The sequence below is a fragment of the Rhizophagus irregularis genome, chromosome 28, assembly GCF_026210795.1.
Source record: "Rhizophagus irregularis chromosome 28, complete sequence".
Taxonomy (NCBI): Eukaryota; Fungi; Glomeromycota; class Glomeromycetes; order Glomerales; family Glomeraceae; genus Rhizophagus; species Rhizophagus irregularis.
The window spans coordinates 2,966,013-2,989,318 of NC_089456.1; the positions used below are offsets into that span (position 1 = coordinate 2,966,013).

General features: G+C 26.3%; 5 protein-coding genes across 6 annotated transcripts; 3 read left to right on the forward strand and 2 right to left on the reverse strand.

The window, feature by feature from the left end:
* Position 1: 1 nt before the first annotated feature.
* OCT59_019276 (uncharacterized protein) lies at positions 2-927 on the forward strand (the record flags this gene model as incomplete). Its single annotated transcript, XM_066135917.1, has 7 exons — positions 2-23; positions 130-149; positions 223-253; positions 572-595; positions 665-681; positions 741-747; positions 836-927. 7 exons carry the CDS (start codon positions 2-4, stop codon positions 925-927), a joined length of 213 nt encoding a protein of 70 aa, XP_066005162.1.
* A 5,186-nt stretch (positions 928-6,113) lies between these two features.
* Positions 6,114-7,577, reverse strand: OCT59_019277 (uncharacterized protein; the record flags this gene model as incomplete). Of its 2 annotated transcripts, XM_066135919.1 has the most annotated exons (5): positions 6,114-6,130; positions 6,224-6,499; positions 6,733-6,967; positions 7,035-7,198; positions 7,376-7,577. In XM_066135919.1, the coding sequence occupies 5 exons, from the start codon at positions 7,575-7,577 to the stop codon at positions 6,114-6,116; spliced, it is 894 nt and encodes a 297-aa protein (XP_066005164.1). The 2 variants fall into 2 exon arrangements, with proteins under 2 accessions (XP_066005164.1, XP_066005163.1); XM_066135918.1 differs by lacking the exons at positions 6,733-6,967; positions 7,035-7,198; positions 7,376-7,577 and having other exon boundaries at positions 6,224-6,506.
* Positions 7,578-13,322: 5,745 nt separating this feature from the next.
* On the reverse strand, positions 13,323-14,403 carry OCT59_019278 (uncharacterized protein; the record flags this gene model as incomplete). The annotated part of the gene is made up of 5 exons (XM_066135920.1): positions 13,323-13,336; positions 13,413-13,451; positions 13,539-13,731; positions 13,959-14,212; positions 14,298-14,403. 5 exons carry the CDS (start codon positions 14,401-14,403, stop codon positions 13,323-13,325), a joined length of 606 nt encoding a protein of 201 aa, XP_066005165.1.
* A 2,882-nt stretch (positions 14,404-17,285) lies between these two features.
* OCT59_019279 (uncharacterized protein) lies at positions 17,286-19,409 on the forward strand (the record flags this gene model as incomplete). The annotated part of the gene is made up of 5 exons (XM_066135921.1): positions 17,286-17,833; positions 17,959-18,305; positions 18,427-18,744; positions 19,028-19,139; positions 19,235-19,409. The coding sequence occupies 5 exons, from the start codon at positions 17,286-17,288 to the stop codon at positions 19,407-19,409; spliced, it is 1,500 nt and encodes a 499-aa protein (XP_066005166.1).
* Positions 19,410-19,727: 318 nt separating this feature from the next.
* Positions 19,728-21,519, forward strand: OCT59_019280 (uncharacterized protein; the record flags this gene model as incomplete). Its single annotated transcript, XM_066135922.1, has 2 exons — positions 19,728-20,289; positions 20,354-21,519. 2 exons carry the CDS (start codon positions 19,728-19,730, stop codon positions 21,517-21,519), a joined length of 1,728 nt encoding a protein of 575 aa, XP_066005167.1.
* Between the last annotated feature and the right edge of the window lie 1,787 nt (positions 21,520-23,306).

Below are 23,306 nucleotides of genomic sequence, written 5' to 3' on the forward strand. Positions count from 1 at the left end.
CATGAATATATATATGCGGCTAAGTAATTAAGTCACACGACTGACACAAGCGGTAAAATCATAATCTGCAATTAATGAAGTGATCGACAAATATTTTTTTATAACTCTAACGCGAAATCAAAATTGAAGTAACTACATTCCTTTGTATAGTATGTAAATTACAAGACAAAAACCCTTGAGAAAGCAAATAAATCACTAATAAGGTTCATATTTGGTGTCAAGTTATGTAAAAGATATTTAACCGAGTTGGCCGGTAGATTATAATAAATTTGAATAACAAAGAAACGATAATGATTTCGGCATATAATGCTGGAGGAGATTACCTAATGTTTCGGTATATTTTCCGTTATTAAGACAAATTTACGAAACTAAACTACGTAATGCTTATATAACTTTATTGGGTATATTGAAATTTGATTTATTTCGTTAAAAATAATAAAATGATATTCTAATTAATATTTTTTCTTCATTTCAATTTAAAATTTAGATTATTAAATCATACTAAAGAGTATTCAATAGTGCGTACAAGTTATTTAAAACAATCTAATAAATTTAAACGTATCCACGTAAGAGGAGACTTTTAAAATCAAAAATGGTGAGCGAAAAACTATTATATGACAACAATTATTCGACAATATTTAAAATCATTATATGTTACTTGTAGAATTTGTGATTCGCTTGGTACGTAGGTTTATCAGAAGCATGTGAAGTTCACAGATTTATTTATTAACCTCTCGGAGTCTATTGGTAATTAAGTCAAAAGTTGCGATCGTGTCTAACTAATGTGACTATTATTTTAAATCTTTATTTCTGTATTTACGATTTCTGTATTTAGACGAAAAACTGATTTACGTCAATGGAAATGCTACTATCAAATCAATGGGTGATTCATCATTTTTGATTAAATATTCGACAGAAGATTATTAGAAAAAATTATGTTCGAATATCATATATCTACTCCGCTTTTAAAGGCTTTGTATTCCTCTTTTATGTTTATTGTTGCTCAGGGAATGGCTAAAGTTAATTCTAATCTAAAGGTAAACGGCAGGTTATCAAAGAAGTGAATCATTTTTATTTTTGAAAAATTATTGACTTATTAAAATTTTTTTTTTATGTGATTGTTGGACTAATTCTACCTGGGATTTGTAACTAATCCTGATAATGAATGCATTTTGTGTTTCGGAACTAACTAGTGAAACCATACAAAGAGCTTTAGATGAAGAAATAGGAAAATTATCGTATCAAATAAGTTTCTCATTATAGTTACTAACGTTGAACCCAATGTTCAAGCATCTTAAACGTGGTCGGGCATCAGGCTAGTAAGAAAATTTCAAGTTTTGTATTTATTTTACGTTCATAATTTTCACGTTAAATATTTTTATTTAATTTAATAGAACAGAATAGGATGAAGGACGTAGCAACTGAATTTGCAGTTGAAGGTGGTGTGTTAGTGCGCCATGTATTGTCTGTGCTGCTTCAGTTTTAAAAAATAAAACTTTTTTAGAAACGGCGCGAGAATTTACAGCAATTGTATATTAAATATTTATACAAAAAGTATTCAGTAAGTTATTTGTAGCAACTAACAATTGAATATTTATATATCATTTATATTTAATTTTGTTCCAGCTTCATTAGTCTTCATTAGTCTTTGAATTTGTACTTTCTTTTGGCGACGTATAAGAAAGAATTATCCGTCGCTTTGGAATCTCTATCTCAAAAATGTATACCTTCAATTTATTGGTAAATAAAAAAATTTTGATTTTAGTTCTTGGTTATTTAACGCCGTGATTAATATTGAATGATATTGAATTTTATTATTTTATTTATTTTATTATAAAGAATGCGCGTAGTATCATATTTTGAAGTAGGGAGAAAACTATATTTAGCATCTTGCGCTTTACAGTGATGCACTATCTATTATCCACATTTCACCATAATCATCATTGCAGCTATTCCTATCATGACCTTATATAATATTTTTATGATATAATAATTATAACGGACTCATGATTACTCAAACAAGTGGCAGAAATTACATCCGAAAATATAGATTATGTTGCATTTTCTTTACGATCAAAAGTCACGAGATCTAATACTTATGGCTGGTATTCTTTTAAGAACTATCAAGTTCACGTCCTTTCTTTTTCGACTGTATAACAAAAGGTGTTTGGTTTAACGGTTTATCACTTTAGCTCAAATAGAGAATAAACTTCTAATGGAAAGAGAAGGTAATATCCACGTTTTTGTCAAAAGTGCCGAAATGGTGATTAAAATTTTATCTCAAATTTTCAGTTGAAATTTAAAATTCAATACTAACGCCTCCCAATTCTTTTATGTTATATTGTATTGTAAAGATCATTCTTCTGCAATATCAAACCGACCTGAAGAAAATTCTAAAACTTAGGAAAGGACCATCGTACTACTACATTGTATGATGAGGAATAGACCTTAAATTCCTGCTGGATCATAATTTTTTGAAGATTACAATTTAAAATATAATTATCAATCAATATTTTAGATAAATCATGCAAGCTATAGTATATTTACATTGTGAACAATGTAAAGTTCTGTTTTAACTTATAAAATATGATTTCTTAATACACATCTTCAATTGTCGATAATGAAAGGGTTTCTTATTGAACACTACGAAAATCACTCAAAAACATTAGAACTTCGACGCAACTCATAATTAGGCAATCAATTTTCAGAGTAATTTTTTAACCAGGAATAATATACAGGTAATAATACATGATATTTTCTATTAATTTTTGTTAATTAAAAGTGAATTTATTATACTGAAGATAACCTTTAATATTTTTGCATTTATTAATTTTATTTTAATTTGAATAAATAGCGATAATCAAATGAATATATAATTTGGATTAATTTCCTAATTACCAAAATTATTTATAATGGAAATCCTTTTCAAAATATATGGATAATGACGAAAAATTAAAAATTACGTGGTCATTTTCTTTTTAGACAGTGTTATCGAGGTTGGTTAAATTTACCAGTTAATATAATTAGAGATTTCTATAAGAGAAATGATCAAATTTTGCACTTCTATACTATTTAAAGCGACAATAGAGGAGTAATTATAGTATATCAATCACAGAAATATTATATAGAGTAATGGGATATAATTGTGAAAATTGTATAAACAGTCCGTTTAATTCAAAACTTCGGATTTGTCTTTCAAAAAAATAAAGAATTTTATAATTATTTTAATTATTTTAATTAATAAAAAAGAATAATTCGATAATTTCGACGTGTAATAATATAACATACAATATTTATAGCCATGATGTCCAATACTCAACCAGATGATCCATTTTCGTCGATTAAAGAATATTGATTTTTGAAATTAATATCAGCTGTTAGTTGTTTGAAATTATATTTGTGATAATTAAAGAATTTAACCCGAAGAATTGTGTCACCTAAACATGAAGTTGTATAAATTCATTTTCCTTTTTTTTGTAACGTCATTCCATTATCATGATGATATCTTTAACGTGTAAAGTGAATGAATCAGATAGGTAACATCACATAATAATAAATACAAGTGAATGTTTTTTTGTATTATATTTTCTGTAAAAATTCTCCCAGATCTTTTAAATATAGAGCAATTTCTATCAATTTCACAATTAATCGATTAATACTCGGAATTCTTCAGAATCAAGCTTTTTGCTTTTTTTATTGATTAGTAATAAAATGACGTTATAAAAATTAGCAAAAATTCAATATTTAAAACATCTTAGAATTTAAAGTATTAGAGTATCACGATATATTATGACAATTCTAAGAGAAGCATATATAAGCTTACTATTACACATCACAAATAAATAAAATTTTTGTAAATTTGATGTTATCAAGTTAAAATCTCAAATTATTGTACAAAATAGTGTATCAGTAATGTAAAGTGAATTGACAATCAAAAGAATAAAAATTTATTCGCAATTAGCTTTGGCCGGCATAATTATTTACATAGAAGGAATATGTTGAATTAATACTAAAATTTTAAGTCATGTTATCGTTCTGACGTTTCGATCATGCATTAATTAATATCATAAATAAGCTTCATTTTTATGCTATTTTTAATCCATTTTATAAGCTTTATTTAAACTTTTCCTACAAAATATTCATTTACACCATTTTTTTACTCCACTTTATTATATCAATCATGTGTTATTGCTATGGCTAATAAAAATATCGTTTTATGAAAATCTGCATGATCCTATTGGACTGAACGATAACTATTTATTATTGGATGGGTTCGACCGGTTCGACCGATATCACTATTCCCGAATTATTTTACATCGGTGAAAATAAGTATAACCTGCGATCTGATTGCAAATTTTTTTACGGTTTTTAAACTGAAATTTTTTTATTTTAAACCGAAACCTTTTTTCATTCTTTTCGGTTTTTTAAACCGAATTTTTTTTATTTCATTTTTTTAGATACGTGTAGGACGCCGGACTTAGACGAACTGGACTTTATCTTGACGAGGTAAAGTGTGGTGTTAATTTTTTTTTGAATTTGTTTTTAAGAAACGTTTTCTAACATTTCTATTTCTGTTTATTATAGGGATAGTTGAATGGTAAACTATTACCTATTTATTTATTAAGGTAAGCATGCGCTCCGCCCTTATAGCGCCTCCTGCACGGTGATGGACTACGTTTCCGCTACAATCGTGGGACTACGACTTGCGCACGATGCTGCACTACAATGATTGCCGGCAATGTAGCTAGCCGCGTGACTACGCCTCCTGACACGGTGTTGCCGTGTTGGTCGCAACATTCAATATATAATTAATATGATTTTTTTTTTCTCAGATCGATTCATGGGAAGGCTGGGAAGACGATTCATGTTTTGGGCACACAGGGTAGTTTGTCCTATATAGTTAGAACTTTATATCCATATGCTGCGAACATAGTAATATTTATGCAGAATTGATTTGCAGATTCTTTATTTTTTCAACTCTTTCCTGTAGATTAATTGAGTTTGATCTATTATCCAACTTATACACTGTCCTAACTATTCAAACTAATCCAGACCATAATTCGTTTCCATAGATATTCTCTAAATGGATCGAAATCCACCCCTACAGTCTGTCCCCAAATCATTGAAACTTTTATTATCCTGTAATTTAAAAATTCTGGTGCATTAATCAAGGTATTCTCCAAAATTTGGGCTATTGATGTTTTGTCAGGTTTCTATAAAATCTCTGACCAAAGGAGTTATAATATCAAATCTTTGGCTGACGTCATGGACATCAACATTAACACCATTAGTAAATCTCATCCTCAGATTACCGCCTAAAAAAGACTGACAGTTAGAAACATATAAGATTGTGATTAAAAATAACAACTTGACATACCCGTCGAGGCAAATACAAAGTGTACAATTTCTATACGCGTTTCTTTATTAGATATTTAATAAAAATATATAATATATAGAAACATTTAACTACATATCCGTCTATCTACAGTCTAACCTCGATATTGTATATAGCCTTATTATCCGAATATTTCCATTATTTCTCCGTGGCTTTCGTAAAAATTCCGTGAAAATGATACATTCACGGAAAAAACATGGGAAATATAAAACACGGATCAACATTTTTATGGGTTAGTAAGTCAGTCCATCTTTGGAACAAGAGCAAGTAACATTGATAATGATTATATTGTGCCGCACAACCCACGCGACCCGCGTAACGCGCACAATGGAAAACAAATATCTTCAGTATCTTTATCTCCTAACGGTAAATATGTTGTTACATATAGCGAAGATGATAAATCAATTAAAGGTTGGATCGTAGGAGATTCTATACTGATATTTTATAAGAAATTCCATTGAATATTAAAACTTTGAACGTAAAAATAGTAAAAAAAAAAAATTAACGTAGTTGTTTTTTTTGGTATAATGATGTACATATTCCAATTACGGGATAAATTTATCGATCACTCCAATTAACGTTAGATCATTTTTATTTAAAGTCTCCAAAAATGTAAAAAAAAAATATTCATTTGTTTATTATAAGCCCATTCAGGGAACATCGCACCACCTAGTACAAAAACGATGAACACTAAAACTGCCGCTGAAATAAACTATACCTAGCTGTCCACCACATCTAAATACAAATAAGAATACAAATTCAAATAAATTTTTAGTAAATTAAATAAACAATATGCAATAATATGTATATTAGAATAGATTGCAGTACCTGTTGCTATTTGCGTTGTTGGCATCGGTTCTAGTTCTGATGAATCTGGTACATCAAGAAGTCGTTTTGTATCGCTTGATGATGACGGAAGTGCGGCCAAATCCAAGCGCAAATTTAAAAGTTTATAAAATAATTCTTCAGAGGTTAAAACATCAATGATTTCCTCAATTGTTGGACGGTTTTCTGGAATTTCATCCCAACATTTTTGAATTAAATCTTTTAAAATTAATGGAATTTCAGCTCGAATTTCTGGACGTTTTCCATCACGGCAAATTTCTATCATAAGAAAACGATCATATAATCGATCTTTAAATGGTTTTTTTCCAGAAATGAGTGTATTGATAATAATCCCCAACGAATAAATGTCAGATTATATGGTTTTCTACGTAATACTTCAGGTGCTATATATGGCAATACCCCATAAATATTTTGATCGTTCATTTCATTTGCCGGCCTACATAATCCAAAATCACTTATATATGTATTTTTATCATCTTGCAAAATGTTACCTAGGTGCAAATCTCTATGAACTAAATTATTTAAGTGAATTAACTTAAGACTTATACAAATATTTATTAATCTTGATTCAAGTATTTCTGATGGAGTGAACCCTTGAATATTATGAAAATTATTATCTATATATTTAAATACTAATATGAAATTCTTAGTGTCAGGATGTTGTGAAATGCCGTATAGTGGTACTATAAAAGGATTAAGTTCAAGCAATTTTACCAATGTTTTTAACTAATAAAAAAAGACATGATCAATAAATAATTAAATTAAGATTTCCCTTTTGTTTTCTTTTACTTACTTCATTAAGAAATCCTTTACTTATGTCTTTAGAAGAACCATTCAATTCTTTTAAAGCAACTTTCTTTTGCTTTTTTCTTTTCCAGTTTTTAGTTTCAAGATCCCAACCCCTAATGTATCCATCGATCCAATTGGCTGAATACACCTTAGCAAAACCTCCGGTAGCTACATATTTAATATTAGTAAATTTGTTATAAGGTATCCATTCTATTATACCATTTGTACTCGATGCTTTAAGTTGACTATTTTTAATTAATTCATCAATATCTTCGTTTTCACTAGTCCACTTATCAAAGTCTTGTTGAAGATATTTTATGTTGCAAAAAGAACACCAAATAATACTTCCCGTATTAGGTTGAGAACACTCTTTGCATATCCCATATCGTAGATGAGCTTTTTCTTTATCGTCGGTTTCCTCATCTAAACAATCCATACAATGATAATGATTAATAACGTGTTTCCAATTTTTTTCACAAATTACCTCACGACTTCTATACTTTTCTTTTCTTTCGTCTATGTTTAAATCACGATCCATTGTTATCATTCTTCGTATTCTTAAATTTCTCAAATAAATTTTTATTAAAAAATATATTATTATTATTAAAAGGTGTATTATTATTATTATTATTAGTCTCAATTCTATCCATATATTACTTATTCGTAACAGGTTAGTCACTATTATATGAGCATAGCTTTCTTTTTGACTGAATTCCAGTGATAATTTTGGCATAATTTTAATTGAAAAATTAACAATTATCATTGGTGCAATCGTAGTTATCAAAAAATTTCTCTCCACTAATATGAAAATTATTATTGCTAAAATTATTTCTTTCCATGCACTTTTTCTTCTAACTGATGAGAAAATAATTCTTGTCTGCAGACGAATATATATGATGAATAAAAACATGTCTTTAAACAATCTATTCTCCATTAATTTTACAACTATCGTTATTAAAACTCTTTCTTGCCATATTTTTTTTATCATATTTATCAAAAAGATTCTGTCCATTAATAGGACAATTATTATTGATAAAACTATTCCTTCCCGTATACTTTCCCCCTTTTTTGATTTTAATATATTTCTTATCATCAAATAACTTAACATTAATAGGAAAGTTATTTCCTTTAGCAATTCATTTCCCATTAATTGTAAAACTAATGCCATTAAAGCATTTTCTTGCCATTTTTTTTTAATCAAAGGTAATACGTCTAATGTGAATACACTGTTAATTACTAGAACTAAAATTATTTTAGTAAAATATGAGTATATTAAAAAAGATAATAAAAGTAAGATCAAGGTATTATAAAAAGGTCGAAGAGACATCATTTTTTAAAAAAATTAAGGAGGCAATTTTGTTTTTTTTATAACGGGTTTAAATCGGAATCATACTTCCGATGATTAAACCTGGAAGGCAACAAAATTTTATAAATTATTTTGATCTTCGATAAAAATCATAATAGAAATGTTATTCAATAAATAAATGAAATTAAACTTTTCCTATTTCATTAAAGCAGATTTGTGAATCTATCAGGAGGTTCCCATATCGGAGTTCTAAATACGTTTCAGGTGTTTTTGATGATCCACTACTTATATGTGAACATAAAGACCCTTCATATCATTGTATATACGAATAGCAGATCATTAAAGTTAATCCTTTCTGTTTAACAATGTCTTGGCAAAGAAAAAGGTTGTTTTAGAAAAATCAAACATTTCTTAAAATTATTTTAAGGCAATAAATAACTTGTTTAACTATAATATTATATTTTTATTCACAATCTATCTAATTAAAAAAATTGTCATATTTAGATTACCCTGTATAAATAATTTGAATTGTGTAACATTGAAAAGGTGCGTCACAGCGTCAGATCTATTTACGATAACCAATCTTTAAACCTGGATTTTTTTTATTCTGATGGATTAATACTAACAAAAAGGGTATAATTTTTCTTATTAATTGCATTTTATTTGCGGTCATTCTGCTCTTCTTAATTATCACGACTAACCATTTTTATAATAATAATTTTTTTTTTATTTCTTCAGTTTTTACCGTAAAGACCAAAACTACCTTTTTGGTTATTATTAACGAATTTTAATTAAATCTAGAAAATCCCATAATTAAAGCCCATGACATAACATGCTTCCGCCTGATTTCAGTTAATGAAATTTTACCTTAATCGGAATTTTTTTTTTGATTATTAATTCAAATATTTTTAGCTTTTTTTTGATTTCATTTTTTTCAAACGGAAAAAAATTTTTCTCCCTTTTCTTTCGGTTTAATTTTTTTTCAAATCGAGAAATTTATTTTTTCCCATTTACGTTTACTTTTTTTTCCAAACTGAAAATTTTTTTTTTTATTAAATAATCCTATTGTTTCAGTCTTTTAAGACCTATATTATTTTTTTTGATCTTTTTTTTTAAACCGTATTGTTATTTTTTAATTTTTTTTTTTCACTCTTTTTTGGACTGAATTACTGTCCTTTTTTTCAGAATTTTTTTCGGTACTTATTTTTTTTTTCAGATGTATTTTTGTCTTTGGATTAAAATTACAGTACAGGATTAAGGTTTTCAAAAGTAGCTATTTAGTATTTCTTACGACAGAACAAGATCATTTGTCTAAGTTAAAAGTAATGGTCGAAGAAGTGTGTCATATTAATATTTTGCTATTAAAAACTATGTTGTTCACAAGTGACGAGTAAAAGAATAATCTTTTTCAATTGGATTCCGAAGTTTGTACTAGAAAACTAAAAGTAATAATTGAGAGCGATTGATTTAAAGTATTACTGACGAAGAATAACGACTAAATGGCCCAATCAAATTTATTTCACATGACCATGATATTTTCGATTTAGGAACTGCGCCCACAATAACGTAAGATCTTCTAGTAATCGTAAATGTTGAGACACGTTTATCATAGTATTTATTTTTATCAAAGTAAAATCCATACAATAATACAAACTGCCTAAGAGCGATCGTGAAACGGGATCTAACACTAATGTAAGGCCGCAAAATCAACCATTCACTGTAGCAATTCTACGCGAAAAGGCGAAAATGCGAAAAGCGTTGATCGGGACTTTGGTCTTATACACTGAATAGTGTACACGTACGTTGGTCCCCAGGAAGTGGGCTCTTCCGCAAAGGAAAAATAGAGAAAAGTTCTAAATCAACTTAGTACCCGATACGATGCACAAAGCGCGACTCTGAGATAGGGAAAATCTCGCGAGGTCATGTCTGAATTTTCAGCTATAAAACTGTTACCACAACGGATCACCATAAGGTATCGAAGGTATTAATTATGCATTAGAAACTCCCTTTATGTTCAAAATTATTAATCTCGTGTCATTCCTCTTTATGCCAATAAAAATAGGAAGACGACGTCAAACTCTTTGAAATAGTCATCTCAAAGTAATGACAAGGAAGGCTCTACTACAATTAAAAGCAATAAGAACTCATCCCATAAGTCTAAATCATCTAATAGTGGTATACGATGGTTCCCATCGACAAGGACAAAATATTAGCGAATTGTTGCTGACCATGAAATAGAGGTGTATCCGTGTGTACAATTGTACATGTACTATGCATTTGATTATGCATTTTGATGATTAATACTAGATAAAATTTATAGACTTTTTCATTTTCTTTGTTGGTTTTTTAGGTATATTTCTTCCCTCCCTCCCTTTTTCCTTCAAGTGGTTTTCTATATTGGCTGGGCTTGCCATTCGTCCTTCTCTTGGTCGTCGGATGTCAGTCATGTTTGTGCAGAAGTGCAGAACATGTTAGATATCCCAGCTTCCTAGGGCACGACAGACTGTTGTATTAAGCGGCATTGAATAGTTATATCGCTTTCTTTATATAGGGTGCATTATAATCTTAGTATTACAGTCGTATTCGTACGAAATTCGTACTATTTCATGAATCCCGTTTAGCAAGGAAAATAAAACTTAGATATCTTTTTTTAAAAGAAAAAAATTAAAAAAAATATATATATATATATATATATATATTTAATTAAACCAATCAAATTAAAACTTTAAATGATATTTATTGGCCCTTGAATACTTTTTAAAAATTTATGACCATTAAACTTGTATAAACTTTTATTTTAATTTCTATATTATTAAAGATAAAAAGGCAAACGTGCAAGTGATCATTTGTCAGATGATTTTTTGGTATTACAAAATAATTTGTAATAACTTTTAAAAATCCCTTAAATCGCTTCTTTAGTTTGTAAAATTAATAATTTTGAAAAATTAATGTCTGAATATTATGAATATTCGAACTTTAAAAATATATAACCGATAGAAAAAGGCTCATATCTCGTGCTACTTGGAAAAACGCTACTCTTTTTTCGCTTTAATAATGACAAACAAACTCATAAGTAAATTATTAAAGAGAAATTCGAATAAAATTAAAAATAATTTATGTATTATATTTAATCTTAGTATATAAATTTTATTTTATTTTATCTTGATTACTGGTCCGCAAATGACGTTAAAACTATGAAAATTTTATTTGTTTATTTGTTTAGTTTTGGTTATAGAATGAGATTCATTGTTACAAAGGAAAGTAATTAATGTAATGGAAGTTTATTATAACAAAAGGGATCGGAGATGAAGATCATTTAAGTATGAAATGTTGATCATCTATTTAAAGGATTACAATGGAAGTAGATTAAAAGAACTTTAAGGATTATATTAGTGATGGAATTTGAAGAATTTAATGAGGATAAATTTAAAAGATTTTGAGGGTTAATTAATTATCTTTTTTTTAGTTTTATCACTTTATTTTTATTTTCCGATTCTTTTCGCACTTTTCTTATTGTGAAAAGTTTGCCACATTAATCAATGGAAATAATGATAATATGGGAAATTATCGCAGTTTTATGGTTTAAATTTTATTAGTATAATTTTGTTAGTGGGAAATCTAATGGGGTTAGAATTTTATTATGGATTTGGGATTTATTAATGAATTTTACATATTTAATTTCATCATATATTATTTTATGATACCTATTAATTAAGGAATTATTTTGTGTAGCTAGTGGTGGCAACGTGATTTATCACGGGCACTAGTGTTACAGTATCACAAATGTAAAAATCGGCAAAATATATTACCTTTTCTTTCTAATACGACAATTTATTTTTATCTTATATGTTTTCAGACGAAATGCAATAAATGAAAAAATTGTTAGTTTAGAATATGCAGATAGTGTCACATTAAACAAATATTTAAATAATCATTTTGATGAACTTAGTTGGAATGATAAAACTGCGTTTACTGTTAAAAATTCCACTATTTTATATAATTTTGAGGTTAGGGTTAGGATTTAGAATTAGGGTTAGGATTAGTAGGATAATGTATTAGTTACTAGTATTTACTTTTTTTTTTTATGTCAGATTTAGGAAAAATGTTAGTCTTATTTTTTTACTTTCAATACATTAACTTAGGGCTAAGAATTAGTTGTCCGGAGCGTAGCGAAGGACTATTTATTGTACGGAACTAGATAAATTTGTAGTACCGGTTTAACCCATGCATTTTCCTTCCTTCCACCTACATCACTATAATTTAGCCCCTGCTTATTTCCTTTTATGTTTTGTATCACATTTTTTGTAACGCTTTATTTTTAGCAACACATTTTGTAACACTTTGTCACATTTTTGTAACCATTTATATATATATGTAGATTATTGTTACTATTAAGCGTTTAAGCGTATTAAGCGACGGGCTCTCAATGGTTTCCGTTTTCCTAGTTTAGGGTAAGGATGAAAGTTAATTTAGGTAAAACATTAATTTATTTTCACTCATATAATTGCTAATTCTAACGTTTATTATGTTAATTATAATAAAGAAAATCAAAGAGGTTTTTAATAAGTTATCCATATTTCAATTTCTTCTAAACATAAATCATCCCATTTTATAAGCAATTCAATTATAGGTACCTTTAAGTTGATAAACTTGTCAGTACTAAATAATATTTCAGGTTTCTTCACAAATTTTATTAAGACAATAATTCAATAAACTTGTAAAAGATTCATTTGATAAATTTTTTCAAGAATTCATATAGGATATTGTTGTAAAAACTTGTATTGATGTTTAATTAAATATTTTTCAATATGAGGGATTATGAGACTGAATATTAAGTTCATCAACTGCTATTAACAGTTTCAATAATTCTGGCACCTCTAATTCCGTTATATCTTGTTATATCAATTTTCCACAATAAATAAAATTTTTTTTGAAAGATATTAATTAAACATTTTACAGTATATAGGCACATTTATAGATACAATATCAGTTGCTTTTATCTATAAGTGAAAAATAAATTATTAAATAATATTATTAATAAAATAAATCAAATAAAAGGTTAATGTATATAAGTACCTAGGTCTAGTTTAGTAAAATCTATTGCTTCTATTGATTCTATAATATAAAAAAAAAAAATAATTATATACGTCAAATAAAATATTTAAAGAATGCTTTTGTAAAGTAAATTAGGAAATTAATTACCTGAATATTCTCCAAATGAATTGTCATCATCCTTGTTATCAATAGCATTTTTTGGTTCTGGAAGATTTTTAAAATCTAAAAGCCTACTCGTAAAAACCGCTTGAGGATTTGTAGTATATGAAAGAGTAGGACCAGTATATAATGATGATGATGATGTCAACTTTTCATTAATTTTGTCTGCTTCTTCAATTTGCTTATTGATTTCATGATTTTCACTTGAAGAATATAAACCATATAATAAACCATGTAATTCATTTGATTTAGGTCGTTTTAAAGGATCAGCATCCCAACATTGTTTAATTATGTTTAAAATTAATTGGGAATTTTATAATTTGATTTTGGCCTAAGTCCTTGACAAATGCTAATAGCTAAGAATTTATCATGAGTAATATCATGATAAGGAGGAAGCCCTGTACAGACTTCATATGCAATAATTCCAAATCCATAAATATCGCTTTCTTGAGTGTATCCTTTTCCTCTTAAAACTTCTGGTGCTACATAGGGTAATACTCCATATAGTTCTTTACATTCATTTTGGGATGATTTTACATTTACTGGTCGACATAATCCTAAATCAGTAATTAAAATAAATCCGCTGCTTCTTAATATATTACCACAATGAAAATCACGATGAATTAAATGAATTAACCCTTTTTGATGAATATTATCGAGGCCTTGTGCAATTTTTTGTAAAATATTCAACTTTTCGTTCCCATTTTGTTGAATTAAAACTATTATTTAAATATTGTCTTAAACTACCATCATTTGCATATCCCATTACTATCATAAAATTTTTAGATTCTGGATCTATAGTAATGCCATAACACCATGCTATAGTAAAAATTATATGTTCTGACAAAATCATATGTGTTTCAATCTAAAAAAGAATCCATAATAAAAATTAATAGATAGTTTAATATTTATAATAGGACAATATCTTAAAATTATATACAAAATAAGTAAACTTACTTCTCTTAAAAAATCGGATGTAATATCTTGAGAATTATGTAAACATTTTAAAACAACTGGAAAATTCTCATATACCCTACAATAAGCTTTACTTCTTACCCAGGCAATTATTATTCTCAAAATCCCAATTTGTTATAAATCCATCTTTCCAAATTGCTTTATAAATAGTTCAAAATCCTCCTTTTATCAAGAATTCAATATTTTCAAATCTATCATATTCAATCCACACCAACATTTCATGACTTACTTTGGCTTTAAGTTGTGTTTTTTGAATTAACTTATCAACTTCATGATTTCCACTAGTCCAATTTTTGAAATTTTGTTGAAAATGCTTAGCATTACCAATAAGCACCAGTATTAAGATGCTTACATTCTTTGCATAAACCATTTTTTTTATAACGTTCTTTCAATTATTCATTTAGTATTAACTTATTAATTAACAAATTTAGTTCTTCAGTTAGTTGCCAATGGTAAAAATCTTTTATTTGCTCAAATACATCATCAGTAAGCATAAATCCTTCCATATTGGATTAATAAATGTGATTTCAATTTTATGTCTAGACAGAATAAAAAAGATTTTTTTGTTTTTTTAAAAAAAAAGGCGTCTTTTTAAAACGTATTACAGTTGCACAGCAGCGATTGACAAAATTTTATTTTTATTTAGGTCAAAACAATAAAGTGTTCAAGAAGTCAGCTGATTTTCACAGAAATCACAGATCATTTAAGCAAGAAATTTCCTAAATCCCAAACAAAATACTTGTTTCACAAAAAAAAAAAAGCTTTGTCGATCATCCACTCATCCAACAACCAACACCAAAATATTATTTGTTAGTAAAATTATACTACAGTATAGGTACTTTATTGAAATTTTGAAAAATATAATAGTACAGTCAATCAATATCATTATCAGTAACAACTTATGATAATTAGAATCGTGTTAAAATTGTTAGATCAAAAAAATGTATTATCCAATTAGTTTAGTTTGTTTTAAATTCTATATAAAACTAAAAGAAATATTTTACCATTATTATATGAAGGAAATTCGTATTAACAAATGGAATTCAGTTATAATATAATTCATCATTAAAGTAATTAATAATTATAAAAAAATTTCAATCTGATTGTAAATATAAAAAAAAATAATTATTATGACAAAAACAATAAATTATTAAAATTTCCATCTATTTTAACATAATTTTTTTTTAATAATATGAAATTTTATTTTTAAAACAATTTTGTATTTAATGACATACTAAATATTTTCTTAAAATTCAAAAATATAATAATTTAATAACGTCAAAAGTAGTTACGCTTAAAGATACTGTAAATTATGACAGTAAGCTTTAACAACTAGATTTAATGTTCTGAAAAAATAAAATTTATAGTATTAATTGAAAGACAAACTGATTAGTAATCAATTATTGCTAAAAAAAGAAGGTAAAAATTCTGAGTTACTTCTGTATCATATGCAGATCCCTGACCGAACCTAAAGAAAAAAAAAATGAAGAAAACGAATAATTATTTATTAAGCTCAACTGCTCTAGTTATTATTTGCGCTATATTATCATGACATAAAAAAATATATATGTACTTACATAAACATTTTCTTTATACAGTACTAGTAACTAGTAAAACAAGTAGTATTACGTTTGGAAAACAAATAATATATTAATTTTCTAACAAGCTAAATAGAAAAAAAAATAAGCAAGAGTAACTAGCAAATTATCGATTTTTGATATGATAAAAAAAAAGGTGCATAATAAATTATAAAAATTATTATGTGTTATATAGTACTATAATATATAAATTAATCTTATGGTTCACCATCATAAACTAGTTTTTACATATGATATTTCTTAAATTCATTTATTACAATTGATCCTAAATTTTAGGTAAATTATACTAGGCCATCACTTAACAATTATACACGTGATTTATGATGTAATAATTTATTGTTTATTTTTTTATACAGCACGCTCTTTAAGATAATTGGAATTAAAGATACAGTAGAATAAATAATAATTGTAACGATAATAATTATGTAACGCTAAGCCTATTAAAGAAAGAAATTTCCTTTATATGCAACACCAGAATTTTTTATTATATCTTCGTGATAACGTTTATTTAAATATTCCAAGATACTAAACAGAGCTGTTTTAATAGATAAAAAGATATTTCAATTTGAAAAATTTAGCTACTATTTGTTATAATTTGTCGATCATTTACTTTTAAAAAATCATTAATCAAATTGAACTTTTTTTTCGATTTTACTTAGAAAATACTATAGAATTTATTATAAAAATATTGGTTTATGTAATAAAATATTTTAAGATATTTAAGTGTCTTTAATTAAAAAACAAAATTGCAGGCAAATTTGGCTGCAAAACAGTTTAAGGGATAAAAATTTTTTCATTTTATTCTAATTTTCTTTATATATTTTATCTATTTATTTCTTTTATTTCACTAAATTCACTAATTTCCATGACATTTTATATGTTTTTTCCTTATACATTCTTATATCATTGGAAATGAATTAATAAGTAAGAGCGGAACGCCGGAACGCCAGAACGACCGGAATGACCGGAACGTAAAAAAAATGCTTTATTGATCATGCAGAATACGATAAATAGTGGCACAAGGTCATAAGGCAATTATTAGCCAAAGGCTAACCAAAGTTATCAATGTATCAACAAAAGGATTGCCCAAAAAGTGCGATCAAATAAAAATAAAAACCTTATAAATAATATTGATCCTGAAACAAACTTTATTATTATAAAAATGGATTCCGACCTTAAAAATATTTTTTCTAATAATAATCATGTTGATATTGTTGACGTAATAGTAAAGACTATAGGTGATCCAACTGACCCAACACCTAAATTTATTCGTTTAAATCTTTCAGATAATTTATTATCAATTCGAAAAAAACTTGAAAAGGATTGTATCATTAATGATACATTATCATTTTCAAAAAAGCTTGACCATGAATTTGCTGAAATAATACATGAAGATAAATTCCGTTTATATGATATTATATATAAAATTGAAAGTGAAAATATTTTATATTTAAAACATTGCTCAATACCTAACTGGGAATATTTAAATACGTTGCATAAATTAGATTATGGATGTATCATGACTTTTGATGGAATTGAAAAACCAAAAAATAGAGCGTTTGTAATGAAAAATTGTGAATTAATTAATAGTTCTATGGGATATATTAAAGATTCTGTCGAATTTAAGTCAATAGAAGAGCGGATAAAGATAATAAATTTGTTTTTCCATACTAATGATATTAGTGTGAATAATTTTATTAAATTAGGAATGTCAATTGGGAGTTTAAAAAATGAAAAATTAAATTTTGAAAGTGGTTCTTATTATTTTATAGAATGTGCTAAAATGTCTTTAGAATTTACTAAATATTTAGAACCAACTCAAGAATTTATTAAAGTAGTAAAAGATCCATAGAATCTGAAAATCCTTCTGAAGAATTTAAGCAAATAACTAAAGAATATGGACAATTTATTCCGGGAAAAGTTATTTTAGGTGGTAGAGTTCTTTTTGGTAAAAATATAACATCTGGTTATCTTACTATTTCTAATTATTTAAAAGGAAAATCAACTTCTTATAAATATAATTACACGAAAATAATTGGAGGAAAACAGCCTGACAATGAAAATTTTGATGAAATAGCTTGGTTTAAAACTTTAAAAGATTATAGAAATTGGGAACCTATAGAATTTCACAACCCTGTTAGCATTTTTCAACTTCTGCCTATTGATTTGCGTAGACGAATCAGTATAACTTTTGTTTTATATAGCTGCTGAAGAATTTTGTTATGATTTGGGAGCTGGACAAACAAAAATCTTTAAATTTAATATGCCATCAAATATATTAAAAATTATTCAAAACAAATAAGAGTGTAATATTTTTGCAACTGTTATTGATGTGAGAGAGAAAGATTTCTTTACTTATCAAGTTCTCTATCAATCAGATGGAGAACCAAGACTTATAATTCATTGTATTCAAAAAAAATTTAAAATACGTCAATGCAAGTTGAAAATTGGATGGATGATAATTGGACATTGTACAGATTTAAGTTCTTTACTTCTAGATTCTGATATTCAATTGAAAGTTCTAAGAAATGATTTTGCATCAAATAATCAAGAAATGACTCAATTATTATTAGACTATCCATGTGATCCTATTCCTATTTGTTTAGGAATTCCTGTATTAAGTAAGTTGGATTCTTCCAACAGATCCCTTGTTATTGGGCATCATTTTTATAATGCCCAAAAAGAGGATAAAATTGCAGTAAATATATACTCTTACTGCTTAGAAAAAAAATGCTATGCAAAACTACCTAACTTTACTTTCTATACACTTATCTTAAAATGTAATGACTTAAACATATCCGGCATAGTTCCCTTTAAACATTTATCACTTAGAAAACGCTATCACATTATTCCAAAATTTATTAGTTTAAACTGATCATGGAAAAGTTTTTTTTAAACAAAAAGCCAATAACATTAAAATTAAATTTATTAAAAGTTATGGATATCGTGAATATAAAACATTGCCTAAATCAAGTGATAGTATGAAATATGCATTCTTTGATCCGATATATACCAGGTATTTATATTTCTATTTAATAATATATTTATTTTGTTTGTAATAATTATATTAATCTTTATTACAATAATATTACTATTAACTATTATTGTTAGGCTTCCTATAGTTACCAACTTTCCTAAATATAATTATACAAAAATAGTTAAACAACAAGTGATTGAACGGCTAAAATTGAATTATGGTTTACACTTGGATGAGCAACCAAGTGAACAAGCTAATAATGTGGGAGATGAAGCAACTGATCAAACGAGATATATTTATGGAAGATGATGAGTTGAATATAAGTTTATATCATGGGCAATCGAGTGAACAAGCTATTTTGATAGATGATGGTGAATTAAGTATAAGTTTGTATAATGGACAACCGATAATATTATATTTTGATTTAAATAATTCCGATTTTAGTAACTCAACAGAGTTGTGCATTAATTTTCCAATTGCCGAAATCACTTATAAAGGTCATTTGTCAAAAGCTTTTTCAAAATATACAAATGATGATGAAAATTTACGTAAATTGTATGGTCATTTCTTTGCGAGAAAAATTTTAATTGGTAGTAAATTATTTATAAAAAGTAAAGATTCAATCAAATGGATATTTTAAAATTTTATTTATTCCAAGCATATAATAAAGTTAAATATTCCATAGAAACTCAATTTAATGATTTATTTGCCTTGAATACTTTACCAAAAATGGAAATATTGGATAAGGCAAAGTTAGATACTTATGATAAATTGATCGAATGGATGAAAATTTTGTATCCGCAGAATACATTGGATAAAGAATTAATCAATTGGATAAATACTTTATTCCGGGGAGAAATAATTGACATAATTTCTTATGGTAATTTAATCTCTACCTCTCAATTAAGAAACGGCACATTGGATTCTATTAAAAATTATTATAACATACAGATCAAAGAAAAATTAAGTTTAAAAGATTGGGTTGGAAAGGCGGCATATGACAACCTAATAAGTTGGATTATAGACTTTCGTTTATTTTATGGATTAATGACTAATCAAAATTATAAAATAGAAATTAGCAAGGAAATTGTTATTAGTTTTACCGAAATTCCTAAAATTAATTTAAGTGATAAATCTTATTTGAAAATAATTAAACCATCAACGAAATTGGAATTTAGTTTAATTTCTAGTAAAATTTATTCAATTAAAAATTTTGATCCCATTTATAAAAAGTAATGTTGAATGTTATGAAGATTTCAATAGTATTCTAGTCAAATGTGAACGTTATGAAATTCTTTTAGATGTAAATAATGTAAACCCTACGGAAGAATTTGAACAAGCCATAGAGAAAGCACTTGAAAGTATGAACCCGTTAAAAGAATTACAATGTATATTTAACGAATATGGTCAATTATTTCCACAAAGAATTATTTTAGGAAGATCTTTAAAAATTATTTTACCAAATTCTTCTTTAAATAATACATTTGAAAAAGTTAATGATGTTGACGAAATACTTAAATTATTGGATAATTTAAATGTTTCATACCTTTTAACACAAAAAGGAAAAAGTGTTAAAAAAGAGAATTTATCTCAATGGATTGATGATACGAAAAATAATTTGGAGATTATTGAGTTTGATAATATTATTCCTCTCTATAAAATTCTCAAAATGGAACAACAAAAAAAAATTGAAGATATATTAAATAAATTTAATGATCATAATAGAATTATAATGACAGGAATTACTGATTTGAAAGATTTAGATAATGATAATGTTTTACATTATAAATGTATTGATTTAGAAATTTCATTAGAGGACAAAAATTATGAAGTATTTGGATCAATTATTTCAGAAAATAATGTAAGATTGGATAACGTTTATGTTAATTTTGGATTATATGATTTTAATGGATTTTATGCGATAATAAAAAAATCAAAAGTATCAAATATAGACTTAAAAGAATGTTATGTTTCGTGGATGATCGTTGGGAAACCCTCACAACTAACAGTTTTTAGTCCAAATAATCGAGATCTTCAAGTTAATTATTTTAAGGAATCAATCAAATTACAAAGTAATCAATTAAATTATTTTATTAAAACATCTTTTACTTTGTCTGAAGAATATAGTATTTTTGCACATGCATATGATTCACCAGCAAATTATGAACCTGATAGTATTTTTGAGTTAGTTAAATGGTCAAATAATTCTCTTGATTTTCAAATAACCAATTCATCTCAATTTAATCTAGATGATGGAATTAACATAGGTTTAAATATTTGTATTCTATTTACAAATTATAAAGATTTAAAATTTGATAATAACAAAGAAAAGGAACGCCTTTTAATCGGTCACATTTTAACAAAGGAAAATTTTGTTGAATGTTTTTCCAAACCAGTTGAAGATGAAGAAAATAAGTGATGAAAGTAAAAAATCAGCAATTTTAAATTGGAGTTTATTTTTGTTCAAGATTGGAATTATTTATGGCAGCGGAGTTTAAGGTTAAGTTAGAAATACTATAGTTACTGTATTTACACGCTTTTTTTGTTTCATTTTATCATTTATTTAAATTAAAACCTTTTAAATTAGTAGATTTTTTTTCAAATAATAAAGATGTTTTTAAAGTTCATCATAAAATTTTGCTTCATTTTGCCTAATTTTTAATTGCAATAATGAGTGGTGAATTATGAACAATGGAGTTTTGTAATTGTAATTTTACAAATTATATTAAAAAACATCTGCAAAAAGGTTATTACGAATTATGTGTATTGTTGAATGAGCGCAGTAGTGACGCAATATACAACCAAGTAACAAGCTAATTAAGCATAGTCTTATATAGATGGTATATACTTATGTGAAATTATGATGAAATTTATATGAATTCTATGAAAATTTCATCGTGAGAAAAACTCCCATTGTAATAAATTGTTTACGACTACAGCACAATGGATATGTTTATAGTTAAATGTTTTCAAAAGAAGTTTATTTGATCACTTTGAACATTTTGTCAATAATAATAATAATGGATAAATATACGATTGATAAATATTTTGTGTCAAAAAACATCAAGAAATAATTTATACTTATAATAATCTTATTATTTTATTGTTTGGAATTATATTAATTATTGTACGGAGTACAGACGTTTATTTTTCATGCGCAATTTTTTTTCGTAGGAAATAATTTATAGATATTGTAATTTGTATTTATTCCTTTCTCAATTTCTTTTCATTTATTAAAAATACTGAAACAAATCAAAGTTATGAAGCTAAAAAATAAAATAAAATTATAGATAATTTTTTTTTTAAAGGAAATATTAAGAGATAGATTATAATTTTGCTTGGATCAAAATATTTTTCCAAATAAAAAAAAAATGTTTTGCAATTTTTTCTTAGAAAAGAAGATTATATACTATATAAATATTTTTCTCGTTAGTCAGAAATTTGGTTTATATTTTTGCGTTTCTCGTTAATCCTCGTAAACTTTTACGATCAACAAAGTAACATTTATCATGAACTATAAAAATATTTGACATATTTTGGGACAAAGAAAATTATAATAGACTAAATAATTACACGAAAAGGATGTGGAAAAGAATTAAATTCTTAAAAAAATTTTTTTTTTGTATTTTAAATAACACATTTTTGTCATTTCTGATGGCAATTTTTTGATTTTTCAAATTGGCTTTTTTAAAAGTTTCGTGAATTTCTTCTGCTATCAATTCTTTCTATATTGTTAAATTCAATTATATTTAAAACGTTAAATACGTCAATTCATTTTTTCTAATTTTCATTTGGACAAATTGGATTCGGAATGTTTCTCAATTACATGAAATAACACACATTCCGAAGTCTACTCTGTATGTTTATGTTCGAAAATTAAAAAAATCTGGTACTATTAAAATAAAACCACGTTAAAGTAGGCCAAAACTTTTTAACTCCAAAGAAACAGCGCTCACCTCGGAAAATTGACCAGTACAAGAAAATGTGCAACTAGTAAGGAAATTGCTTTTACACTTCACTAAAACATATTCGAACCTTAATATTTCTCCTAGAACCATTCGGGTGAACCTTTTTAATTCAGGTTATCGTGTTTGCATACCAACCTCAATATCAATGTTAACCACCGCCACTAAAGAACGCGAAATCTCACCTTAATGAAAAATGGGAAAATGTCATTTTTTATGATGAAACCACTTTTAATTGTTT